The sequence below is a fragment of the Somniosus microcephalus genome, chromosome 12 (genome assembly GCF_052327205.1).
Source record: "Somniosus microcephalus isolate GS21.2 chromosome 12, FLI_Smic_1.0, whole genome shotgun sequence".
Classification (NCBI taxonomy): Eukaryota; Metazoa; Chordata; class Chondrichthyes; order Squaliformes; family Somniosidae; genus Somniosus; species Somniosus microcephalus.
The window spans coordinates 86,436,857-86,450,286 of record NC_140998.1 but is presented as its reverse complement, the minus strand read 5'-3'; the positions used below and the strand labels follow the sequence as shown (position 1 = coordinate 86,450,286).

The window sequence follows — 13,430 nt, the reverse complement described above, 5'->3', positions numbered from 1 at the left end:
GTTCAAGGATCAGTTATGACAGTATTTGGACATATCTGTGATCTGGATTATCTACCATTCCCAACTAATGACAATACTGACACAGAGAAGAAGGGAGAAAGTGAAACAAAATGAAGAAAGACACTATCAGATACAAAAAAACTTCATATAGTTTTTCTCTGAAGAAAAATATCAGCTTGTACACAATGTCAGCTCTAAAATTCACCTTGCCCGTTCTCTACCCTCATTTTTGCATAATTAAAAGGCACATTTCTGACAAAACTAAATTAGGTGGCATAATAAATTGTAGGAAGAATGGTGGAGACGACATTAGATATTGGTAGGTTAGGGAAGTAGGCAAATATGCGGCTAATGAGGTCAATGTATAACAATGTAGAGTAGTATATTTTGGGAAAAAGAACAAAAATACTCCTCGTGGTAACATTTTCAATGGCACAGATGAACATTAAGTAAAAAGGAAATGTAGATCACTGACAAAAGCTACGGCATTATATTCAAACCAAAAGGAAACAGCAGCATCACCTTTTCCTTTTTCTAAGTGTTAAAAAGTTAAATTGGGGGAAGCTCAACGTTAGACACTAGTCTTTCACCATGAGATCTTGGGTTCAAATCTTGGGAGGAAAGTCTCCTGTCTGCCAGCTAGAAGAATGCTGGGTGAAATTAGTTTGGGCAATTACAATCCAGTTCCTGGTGAGCATGTACCACAGCATAAAACTGCCTCTAATTTGGCAATAAGACATGGGATTGATGACTGCTGTGAGAAGCAGTAAAATATCACACCGGTGCTTTTCTATAAGCAAATTGCTGGGGAAGAGTAGAGGGAGCTCTGCAACAAAGTAGACTACTTGGACCTGTAGTATGTTGACACTGGGTATTCGTCAACATCTTTCACCCTGCACGCAAAGTACCTTCCCCCAAAAAGCATCAAAAACTAAATTTGTCTGACTGACCAATTTTCCTCTTGGTAGTTCCTTACCTGTTTGCAGCCAGGGAGTCGATTAATGAATACATAGAAGCACTGTCCTTTGCTCGAACAATTGCTTCCAGATTTTCTTCAATGAATTTCTTATTGGTCTGCACCTCACGCAAGATTCTTTCAGCATCTTCAAACATTGATTTTGGTGCTTTTACTGACTGAATCAGTGAAGGCCTCTGTGAATGACTGGGGTTTGTCTGTTTGGCAATACGGATAGGTGGCTTGAGCTAGAATTGAACATACTTGAGATTATGCTTTGGTAGATAAAAATGGAATTAGAAAAAGAAAGATAGAATGGAAATATTTTAGGCACATTTAAGAATTGATAACATTTTGATAAATACATTCACATGTCTGTTAAATACGTTCAAAATTTATTGACTTCTACTTTTTAAAAGTAAAATAAAGCTAGCCATCATGTATAAAGAAGCAACCTTTACATTCAGTCAGCACCATTGATGAAATGTAGAAGTTACTGTCAGTAATCTGTATGACCAAACTGCACATCTCATTTTATACATAACACTATTAATATTCCTTTGGAAAACCAAAGTAACTTGAATCTCACGATTAGTTGAAATTCTATAGGCAAGAAAGTACACTCTGCATGTTTGCCGAGCAAATACTTGGTGCTGCATTACAGTGAGATGAAACTGAATTTCGACTCTTCAATAAATGGTGAAAAGTATGAAAATCGTAATGAAATTCATTGAGAACAGCTTTCTTTCACAAACATTTGGTAGAAAAATAATATTGATCTCAGAATAAACATAACACATTTGCTGTGAATTGCCTATTTTGTTAAATATTTACATGCTTATAAATCTCGTTACTCCAAATTTTTAAAAATGTGACGTTAAACGTATAAATATGCAAACAATTCCGTACTTTCACTTAGATTCTCCATTAAGTGCTACTGGCAGAATTCTTTTCAATAGGATGAACAGAGGCATGGTTGAAGCATGAGAAAAGGAACCGCACAGATTGCTGACTCAACAGAGAATACAGAGACACAGGGTGAGTGCTGAGCGAACATGAGCCTGCAGTGATCTTGAATAAGGATGAAAAGAACAGAATAAATTGGATAACCCAATTTCTCAAATCCATATATTTTTATTCCACACCATATGCTACTGAAAATAATTCTGTCTTTTCAAAAAACAGTACATGCAATTTCATCAGAACTATATTTTGTTTTTGTATTGATAGTGTCACTTTTACTCTCCTCTCCTTAAGTCCTGCTGGGATACAGTTCTACTTGTGGTGCTGCCATCTGGCATTTCTTCAGGTATGAACCTAGACCGTGACCATCAGCAGGCTATTCGACAGTGAGGGGTATCGCAACCAAGTCCAATCTTGTCCACACACGTACACTTTACAACAGGGGCCACAGGAATCTGAGATGAGGAGAAACTTCTTTACTCAGAGGGTCGTAAATCTATGGAATTTGCTACCCCAGAGAGCTGTGGAAGCTGCAACATTAAATAGATTTAAAACGGAGATAGACAGTTTCCTAGCAGATAAGGGAATTAGGGGTTACGGGGAGAGGGCAGGGAAGTGGACGTGAGTCTAGGTTCGGATCAGCCATGATCCTATTGAATGGCGGAGCAGGCCCGAGGGGCCGTATGGCCTACTCCTGCTTCTACTTCTTATGTATTAATCAGGAGCAGGAAACCTGGCTGATTCAGACTGTGAAAAGATATTAGAAAAAGTGGAATGACTGATGGCTAAATAGATGAAACAGACTAAAACAGCTACAGCAGTCCCAGCGATTGCAAATAGGGGAGTTACAGAGAGATCCCATTAAAACCAGTAAGGAATTTCATGAATTTGATAGGCTTCAGCAACAATCCAAATCCCAGGTAGCAGTCCTTGATTCCAAAGTTAGACCAATCCCCAGTAGATAAATTGGAGTTCCCCATTGAGCTAGCTGAGGTGGAAAGAGTAATAGGGAACATGCAAGGGAATAAGTCACCAGGCTTGGATCAGTATATGATAGAACACTATAAAATCATGCCAATATTACTAAAAGCCTTTGCACAGATGTAAGAGGATGCCAAATGCTCCAATAGTCAGAAATGGTCTTATACTTGCATTGTAGGCAGTTCAGAGGTGATTCACTAGGTTAATTCCAGAGATGAGGGGTTTGACTTATGAGGAAAGGTTGAGCAAGCTGGGCCTATACTCATTGGAATTTAGAAGAATGAGAGGTGATCTTATCGAAACATAAGATACTGAGGTGGCTCGACGGGGTAGATGCAGAGAGGATGTTTCCCCTCATGGGGAAATCTAGAACTCGGGGGCACAGTCTCCGAATAAAGGGTCGCCCTTTTAGAACTGAGATGAGGAGGAACTTCTTCTCTCAGAGGGTCGTAAATTTGTGGAATTCTCTGCCCCAGAGAGCTGTGGAGGCTGGGTCATTAAATATATTTAAAGTGGAGATAGACAAATTTTTGCAAGATAAGGGAGTGAAGGGTTATGGGGAGCGGGCTGGGAAGTGGCTTTGAGCCCTAGATCAGCCATGATCTTATTGAATGGCAGAGCAGGCTCGAGGGGCCAAGTGGCCTATTCCTGCTCCTATTTATTATGTTCTTATGCTCTTATTTCAATTTTGGCAAAGAAGGCTCTATGCACCGTATGCTTGTTGTAACTTGGCTCTGCTGTTTAAGTGTTGCACTATACACACACCAGTCTGAGACTGGCACCAGTAGTATAAAGAGACCCCAAGAGTAATGAATGTCAAACACATTGTTATGCAGCACTTATGGGAAATACACACTGTCTTGGCAAGGAACTATAGAAGTACGTAATTCTGAATACAAAGAGTAAAAATTGATAAATGTACCACATGTACACAAAGGAAATAATTGTGCCTTTGCTATTAACACCAGATAGGGCACTCATCACATTAATACTATGGCATAATCAGAACCCGCAGGAGAATAGAGCACCGAATCTTGGTGGGGCCCTCCAGTAATTTTCTCGTATTGTTGGTCATCTGAGACTAGATTGTGAGTAAAAAATTACAGATCCACACAGAAGGATTTATAGTCACCATGCTAAAAGATCCACTTTACATACCGACTGGGATCAAATGAATGGCATATACATACATGCCAATTGTCAGCATTTAACAACATAAAAACATAGGAAATAGGAGCAGGAGTAGGCCATTCGTCCCTTCGAGCCTGCTCCGCCATTCAATGAGATCATGGCTGATCTTCTGCCTCAACTCCATTCACCGGCCCAGTCGCCATATCCCTTGATGCCTTTACTAGTCAGAAATCTATCGACTTCTGTTTGAATATACCCAATGACCGAGCCTCCACAGCCCTCTGGGGTAGAGAATTCCAAAGATTCACCACCCTCTGTGTGAAGAAATTTCTTCTCATCTCAGTCCTGAACAGCCTACCCTTTATCCTGAGGCTGTGGTCCCTGGTTCTAGACTCCCCAGCCAAGTGAAACATTCTCCCAGCATCCACCCTATCAAGCCCTGTAATAATTTTGTATGCTTCAATGAGATCCCCTCTCATTCTTCTGAATTCAAGAGAATACAGGCCTAGTTTACTCAATCTCTTCTCATACGACAGTCCCGCCATCCCAGGAATCAATCTCGTGAACCTTCGTTGCACTCCCTCTATGGCAAGTATATCCTTCCTTAGGTAAGGAGACCAAAATTGTACACAGTACTCCAGGTGTGGTCTCACCAAGGCCCTATATAATTGGATGGAGTAAGACTTCATTACTCCTGTACTCAAATCCTCTTGTAATGAAGGCCAGCATACCATTTGCCTTCCTAATGGCTTGCTGCACCTGCACATTCACTTTCAGTGACTCATGTACAAGGACACCCAGATCCCTTTGAGCATCTGCATTCCCCAATCTTTCACCATTTAGGAAGCACTCTGCCTTTCTGTTTTTTCTACCAAAGTGGATAACTTCACATTTATCCACATTATATTCCATGTTCTCGCCCACTCACTGAGCCTGTTGAGATCCCCTTGAAGCCTCTTCACATCCTCTTCGCAACTGGCACTGCCACCTAGCTTTGTATCATCAACAAATTTGGAAATGTTACATTTAGTCCCCTCATCCAAATCATTGATATAGATTGTGAATAGCTGGGGCCCAAGCACCGATCCTTGCAGTACCCCGCTAGCCACAGCCTGCCATCCTGAAAAAGGCCCGTTTATCCCTACTCTTTGCTTCCTGTCTGTTAACCAACTCTCAATCCCTTCTAGTATATTACCCCCAATTCCATGTGCCCTAATTTTGTTCACCAACCATGGGACCTTATCGAAGGCCTTCTGAAAATCCAAATACACCACATCTACTGGTTCCCCTTTGTCTACTCCACTAGTTACATCCTCAAAGAACTCCAATTGGTTTGTTAAACAAGATTTCCCTTTCATAAATCCATGTTGACTCTGCCCAATCTTACTATTAGTTTCTAAGTGCCCAGTTATTGCATCCTTTATAATAGATTCCAGCTGACTGTTGGGGGGGGGGGGGGGGAGTTTAACCCCCCCAAAAAACAGGTGGATTGGGGTCGGATCGGAGGTTAAAGAGTTAAAATTCTGAATCCCAACCCCAACCGGCCTCCAACCCACCAGGGGGGCAGGCGGCCAATCCGCTCCCAGAAGGCGGGTTAGCACTTTAAATATTATAATCAGGCTGCACGCCCCGTGGTGATCCACCGTTTTAAATTTAATTGTGGGCGGGCAGGTTTCCCCAAGCTTACGGGAACCCGCCAGCTAAAGGAAAGCGAGGACTGCTGGATCCAGGTGTTATATGCCTTTCCTGTTACCTGCTGGATCCAGCATTCCTGCCTCGCCAACTCCCCGCGATCAGATACCCTCCCGCTCTTCCGATCTTCCCCCCCACAATGAGGCCTCCGATCCCCCCTCCGGCCTTCCGACCACCCGCTGGCCTCCGATCCCCAGCCTCCGACGCCACCCCACCCTGCAGCCTTCCGAGCCCTGGCCTCCGATTCTCCGCTCTGGCCTTTCGACCTCTCTCCGCCCCCCGACAAGGCCTCCGAACCCCGCCCACCCCCCGATAAGGCCTCCGATCCCCCCCTCCAGCCTCCGATCTGCAGCCCCCGGCCCCGCCGATGATCTGCAGCCTCCGACCCCTCCGCAGATCCTCCAGCCCCCGACCCCCTCTGAAGATATCCTGCCTTCCGATCCCCTCCCCCTAATCCCTCCCTCTCATCTCTGCGGCCTGGTGCTGCAGGCCGAACCCCGACAGGCAGCCTCTCCATCTGGCTGGATGCAGGTGGGAAACAGAGATTCAAAATGTTAATTAGGCAGGGCCTGAGAGAAACCCATTCTCACGGATTTCCTGATCGCATTGCAGTCCCTCCCACTCCCTGCCCACCTCCAAATTAAAATTCCGGCCTCAGTGTTTTGAGGGCCCAGTCCATGTGTCAGCTTTTACTGACAAAAATCAGCAGTACCGGGCCTTTCTTCAGCATTGCTCTTTTTCATGTCCTGCATGGGGGCAAATCCAGCTGCAGCACATTGTGAGTGGGACACCCTTAAGAATAGGACTTGCTGCCTACACTTCCATTAGCAGCAGCACTCAGGTGGGAGTGCCATTTAGAGGAGAGGGAAGGTGAGAAAAAATTAAATGGCAATAAAGGGGAAAGTGCATGGGAACTGAAAGGGAGAGGAAAGGGGACAGAAGTTGAGAATGGTGCTTTGGGGAGGGAAGAGCTAACAAGCTGGGAGGGGTGCTTTATAATGAGGGAATGAGAATACCAGCATTAACCAAAAGAGAGTGGGGGAGGGAGAATGGCACAATGAACTGAGGATTGGGGATATAAGTGACAGCTTGATCCCCAACTGAGATCGAAAGAAAAAAGTGCCAACATGAACAGAAAAAGTTTGGAGGGGGAAAGGATGACAGCTTAAACTGGGCAGCAGAGGAAGAAGAGTGCCAACTTGATAAAGGGAAGGGGTAAATAATGATGCCAATTTGAATGGGGAGAGGTAAATCAAATCAAATCAAATCAACTTTTATTGTCATTGTTAGCGCACAAGTGCAGTACAACTAAATGTAGGCTTGCGGCTCCTGAGAGTGTACATTTGGATTAAGACATTTAAACATTCAACATACATTTGGCTTGTAGTATATTAACATAAATATAACCATAATAAAGTGCATTGGCAGATGTGCAGGCTTTAGAGTTTATTTGTGGAGTTCAGTAGGATGACAGCCCTGGGAAAGAAGCTGTTCCTAAATCTGGTCGTACGGGTGCGAATGCATCTGTAGCGTCTCCCAGATGGCAGGAGGGCGAACAGACTGTGGCTGGGGTGGGTAGGGTCTTTGATGATGGACCGTGACCTCCGTAGGCAGCGTTTCTGGTATATGTGCTCTATGGTCGGTAGCCTGGTGCCGGTAATGCGTTGGGCAGTTTTGACTACCCGCTGCAGGGCTTTCCGATCATAGTAGCTACAGCTGCCATACCATACTGTGATAGTTTGTCAGGATGCTCTCTATAGTGCAGCGGTAAAAGTTAGAGAGGATCAGGGGTGACAGATTACATCCCTTCAGCCTCCTTAGGAAATATAGGCGCTGCTGGGCCTTCTTCACCAGAGAGGAGGTGTTGAGGGACCAGGAGAGGTCTTCCGTGATGTGGACTCCGAGGAACTTAAAGCTGTCCACCCTTTCCACCACAGCCCCATTGATGTGGATGGGGGTGTGACTTCCGCCTTTGGACTTCCTGAAGTCCACAATGATTTCTTTTGTTTTCTTGGTGTTAAGGGCCAGGTTGTTATTGGTGCACCACTTCACGAGATGCTGGACCTCCTCCCTGTGGGCTGACTCATCGTTGTTGGTGATCTGGCCTACTACCGTGGTGTCATCCACAAACTTGATGATGGTGTTGGAACCATTAACAGCCACACAGTCATGGGTGAAGAGGGAGTAGAGGAGGGGGCTCAGCACACATCCTTGTGGGGCCCCCGTGTTCAGGGTCAGGGGGGGGGGGGGGGGGGCGGTGTGGTTACCTAATTTGACAGACTGGGGTCTGTTTGTTAGGAAGTCCAGGGTCCAGTTGCAGAGGGAAGTGTTCAGGCCAAAAGTTTGGAGTTTGGTGGCCAGCTTGTTGGGGACGATAGTGTTGAATGCTGAGCTGTAGTCTATGAACAGCATTCTGATGTAGGTCTCCTTACCATCTAGGTGATTCAGTGCCGAGTGTAGAGCAGTTGTGATTGCATCCTCCGTTGATCTGTTTGCACGATAGGCAAACTGGTGTTGGTCAAGGGAGGCAGGAACACTGGTTTTGATGTGGGCTAAGACCAGTCTCTCGAAACACTTCATTATGATGGGTGTGAGTGCGACAGGTCGATAGTCGTTCAGGCACGTCACAGCCGTTTGTTTTGGCACAGGAGTAATGGTACAGACTAAGAACTAAGTTGGAGAGGGAGAATCATTCCAGGTTGATTTGAGGGGAGGGAGAACAGTGTCAGTATGAACTCAGAAGGTTGGAGAAGAGATTGTCTCTGTGAAAGGGTGCAGAGTTGGATGGACTATAATGTTTGTGTGAACTGGGTGTGGAGAGGGTAGAGTGCCTCTGTTAACTGGGGTGGTAGGGTTCGATATGGAAGACTGATGCTCTGCTAGGTCTGTTGAAAACCCCAATGTCACCTTCCTTTTAATTGTGAAGCAACGCCTCGATTTCAAAATTCTCATCCTTGTTTTCAAATCCCTCCATGGCCTCACCCCCTCCCTATCTCTGTAATCTCCTCCAGCCCCACAATGCCCCCCCCCCCCCCCCGCCCCGAGATACCCTCTTGAGTATCCCTGATTATAATCGCTCAACCATTGGTGGCTGTGCCTTCTGTTGCCTAGGTCCTAAGCTCTGGAATTCCCTGCCTAAACCTATCCGCCTCTCTTTCCTCCTTTAAGACACTCTTTAAAACTTACCTCTTTGACCAAGCTTTTGGTCACCAGCCCTAATTTCTCCTTATGTGGCTCGGTGTCAAATTTTTGTCCCATAATGCTCCTGTGAAGCGCCTTGGGATGTTTTACTATGTTAAAGGAGCTATATAAATACAAGTTGTTGTTGTTGTGAAGTATAAAGCTAATTAAATTTTCCAAGGGAACATGTCCCCGGACACCCTAGAAATTCACAACAAGTTTTGTGTCTTCAGTATTTGTATTTCTTCCTTCAGGCTATCATATACTTAAGTTTTTTCCCACCAATAAGAGTGAAGGAAATAATTTGTTTTCACACGTCATATGTTTACAATCATTCTTGAGCTGTAACAGATGACAGTAGTGACATAAATAAGAGAAATAAATGGATTTTACTTCACTGGTTAGAAATATTTTGCAGGCAAATTAAACATAATTGACTAGAAAAATAATATATGGTTAATTGCCGTTACTTCGTATTTGTATTGGTCATGATATTTGTGCGACAAAAATAGAGTATTTTTCCATAGTTTACGGACTTTTTTTTCCTGCATCTTTTAGCATAAAAATAGGCTCTTTTAAGAAAGATACAACCCTCATAATGGCTTCTGCAACTGCATGCTGGGAGAATGGGTTTTTATTCTTTTGACTCTGCATTAAGTATAGAAGGAAAAAAGTCAAGTCAGCACGGTTGGTTATTAATATATGTGCCTAAATAAACAGTCACTAAGCACACCCACATAATAAACAATCACAGACACCATTGGGCTATTGTCAATCACATATATAATCAGGATAGACCTGATACAGAAAGCACTTGTCAAATGCAACAAATGGCCATTGGCATGCTTTTGTGCATGTGTTATGGAGACTGCTGTCTATTGTCCAATTAAGTACTCCTGTCTTGCAGACTGATTTCTCAAAGAACAGATTATATTTGCACGAGTTTAATGAATATAAGAATCTGACCTTTTTAATGTACCAGCTAGTTATGGTTTTGACCTAGCCACAGTAGTTCTGTAGGTAGGTTGTTCCTCCTGTTCGGTTCAAATGTTTGAATTTTGCAGGCCTGGTTGATTTGTTGTTCTCAGTGCTGCTGTCATTGGCAGATAATCCTCAATCCATCAAGAAGGCAACAGCACTGACAACAGACCTGCCAGGGCTCAGATTCAGACAGCTGAACCCAGCAGAATTACAGGCGGAACAAACATCCCAGCAATTACAGAGGGTTGCTAGCAGAAGGTTGAGCACCAGGGCAGGGAAGCCTTTGAAAAAAGGCCTATTTTCAAAAGGGCTTTGAAATGGTACCACACGATAGGGTCATGACAAAGTTTAGGGCATGCAGAATCAGGGGATAAATAGCTGAATGGATCGCAAATTGGCTAAAAAGTAGAAAGCAGAGAGATGGGGTAAGGGGTAGTTATTCAGATTAGAGAAAGATAGATCCACAAGGATCAGTGCTGGGACCACTGTTATTCATAAGTTACATTAATGATTTGGACTTGGGAATAAGTAACTCGATATCAAAATTTGCAGATGATATCAAACTGGGAGATACAGCTAACACTGAGGAAGAATGCAACATAATACAAGAAGACATTAAAAAATTTGCTGGCTGGGCAGTTAATTAACTTTAACATAGATAATGTGAGGTGATGCACTTTAGTGGGAAAAACAGAAACATCACCTACACCTTAGAAAATAAGAAACTTAATGGGGTAGAAGAATAAAGAGATCCAGGGATACAGGTGAACAAATCATTAAAGCAGCATTGCAGGTCAGCAAAGCAGTTAAAAATACTAACAAAGCACTGGGATTTATTTCTAGGGGTATAGAATTTAAAAGTAGCAAAGTTATGTTAAACTTGTATAGGACCTTGGTCAGGCCTCGCTTAGCCTACTATGCACAGTTCTGGTCTCCATGCTATAAAAAGGATATAGAAGCACTGGAGAAAGTGCAAAAAAGATTTAAAAAGGTGGTACCAGAACTGAGCGATTACAGCTAATTGAAGAGGCTGGGGTTTTTACTTTAGAAAATAAAAGACTTAGAGGTAATATTCTCTCTTTTTTTGGGTGCGTAGCCCCTTTAAGGGGCTGTGCGGCCCATTCAAGATACCATGCATGCAGGTTTTTCCTGTTTAAAAACCGGTGAGTCAGCTACGCGGGAGCTGCAGAGCACTGCGTGGCCATGCTGCTTAGAGGGAACATTGCTTAGAGGTAACCTGATAGAGGTCATCAAAATTATAAATCGGTTGGAAAGGATAGATGTGGAGAGAATGTTTCCACTTGTAGGAGAATCCAAAACTAGGGGCCATAAATATAAGATAGTTACTAATAAATCCAATAGGGAAATAAGGAGAAATGTCTTTACTCAGAGAGTGGTTAAAATGTGGAACTCGCTACCACAGGACGTGATTGAGGCAATAATCAAAAAGGCTAATGGAATGCTGGCCTTTATACCTAGAGGACTAGAATACAAGGGGGTAGAAGTTATGCTGCAGCTATACAAAACCCTGGTTAGACCACACCTGGAGTACTGTGAGCAGTTCTGGGCACCACACCTCAGGAAGGATATATTGGCCTTGGAGTGAGTGCAGCGTAGGTTTACCAGAATGATACCTGGACTCCAAGGGTTAAGTTACGAGGAGAGATTACACAAATTAGGGTTGTGTTCCCTAGAATTTAGAAGGTTAAGGGGTGATCTGATCGAAGTTTTCAAGATATTAAGGGGAACAGATAAGATAGAGAGAGAGAAACTATTTCCACTGGTTGGGGATTCTAGGACTAGGGGGCATAGTCTAAAAATTAGAGCCAGATCTTTCAGGAGTGAAATTAGGAATCACTTCGACACACAAAAGGTGGTAGAAGTTTGGAACTCTCTTCCGCAAACGGCAATTGATGCTGGGTCAAATGTTCATTTTAAATTGGAGATTGATAGCTTTCTGTTAACCAAAGGTATTAAGGGATATGGGCCAAAGGCAGGTATAGAGTGATAGTCATAGAGTTATACAGCACAGAAAGAGGACCTTCGGCCGATCATGTCCGCGCCGGCCATCAAGCCCTATCTATTCTAATCCCATTTTCCAGCACTTGGTCCGTAGCCTTGTATGCTATGGCGTTTCAAGTGCTCATCTAAATGCTTCTTGAATGTTGAGAGGGTTCCTGCCTCTACCACCCTTTCAGGCAGTGAGTTCCAGATTCCAACCACCCTCTGGGTGAAAAAGTTTTTCTCAAATCCCCTCTACACCTCCTGCCCCTTACCTTGAAACTATGCCCCCTGGTTACTGACCCTTCTACTAAGGGGAATAGTTCCTTTCTATCTACCTTATCTATGCTCCTCATAATTCTGTACACCTCAATCAGGTACCCCCTCAGCCTTCTCTGCTCTAAGGAAAACAACCCCAGCCTATCCAGTCTCTCTTCATAGCTATATGGAGTTAGGTCGCAGATCAGCCATGATTTCACTGAATGGTGGAACAGGCGCGAGGGGTTGAATGGCCTACTCATGTTCCTATGTTCCTAGGAGGAGACTCGTGGGGAGTATAAACACCAGCACAGACTAGTTGGGCTGAAGGTCCTGTTTCTGTGCTGCATATTCAATGTAAAATACAGAATTCTGGTAGGCTGAAGATTGGAACAGTGGGGTCCTCAGCCTAGTGATTTTTTTCAGGAGCTAGTGAATTTCCACTGCACTAAATGGGTCCTGGTTATACGTATGAGTGGAACCAAGAAAGAGTATTTGTTCAGGGGTATATTGCATAAGAGATCAGTTGGATTGCAACACATCAACGATTATCTGGCCATTTATTTCAATGCTGTTTGTGGGACCTTGCTGTGCACAAATTTGCTGCCGCATTTCTTACAGTAACTACACTTCAAAAGAAAAGTACTTTATTGGCTGTAAAGCATTTTGGGACTTCCTGAGATCATGAAAGGCGTTGTATAAATGCAAGTCTTTCTTTCTTCTTTTAGTTTATGGTGTCAAAGGCAGCAGATGAATTGAGTAGAAAAAAGCGAGACAGCTAGCCACAGTCACAAAGGATGTCATTTATTACTTTGACCAGTGCAGCTTCAATTCTCTGGGTTGGACGGAAGCCAAATAGGCATGTAGTTGTAGGCAACACTTTCCAATACTTTGGAAAGGAAGGGAAGATTGGGGAACAGGTGTTTGTTGGAGAGATCAGAGGGACTGAGGGTGTGTTTTTTTTTTTTTTAGGAGTGATGACGGCCATTTTGAAGGAGGTAAATTAGTGCCAGATAATAGAAACATATTGATGATATCTAGAAGAGGCTGAGGAGCAGAATTCAGGTGGTTAGGACATCATCATTCCTAAAAAAAATACAATAAGTTGAGAGGGGATGTGAAGATGAAAATAAGATTGGCAAAGAGAGAATATGAGAGTAGAATGGCAGTTAACATAAAAGGGAACCCAAAAATATTCTACCGGCATGTAAACAGTAAGCGGGTAGTAAGAGGCGGGGTGGGGCCTATTAGAGACAAAGAGGATGATATATGCTTAGAGGCGCAGGGC

General features: G+C 43.6%; 1 protein-coding gene across 4 annotated transcripts in view; it reads right to left on the bottom strand.

Annotated features, from left to right (window-relative positions):
• The window catches only part of kiaa0586 (KIAA0586 ortholog), a 674,053-nt gene that overhangs the window by 373,293 nt on the left and 287,330 nt on the right, over positions 1–13,430 (bottom strand). For all 4 annotated transcript variants that reach the window (XM_086003275.1, XM_086003276.1, XM_086003277.1 and 1 more), the window contains exon 13: positions 977–1,203. In XM_086003275.1, coding sequence (XP_085859401.1) covers positions 977–1,203 — 227 coding nt within the window. The remainder of the gene's footprint in view (positions 1–976; positions 1,204–13,430) is intronic.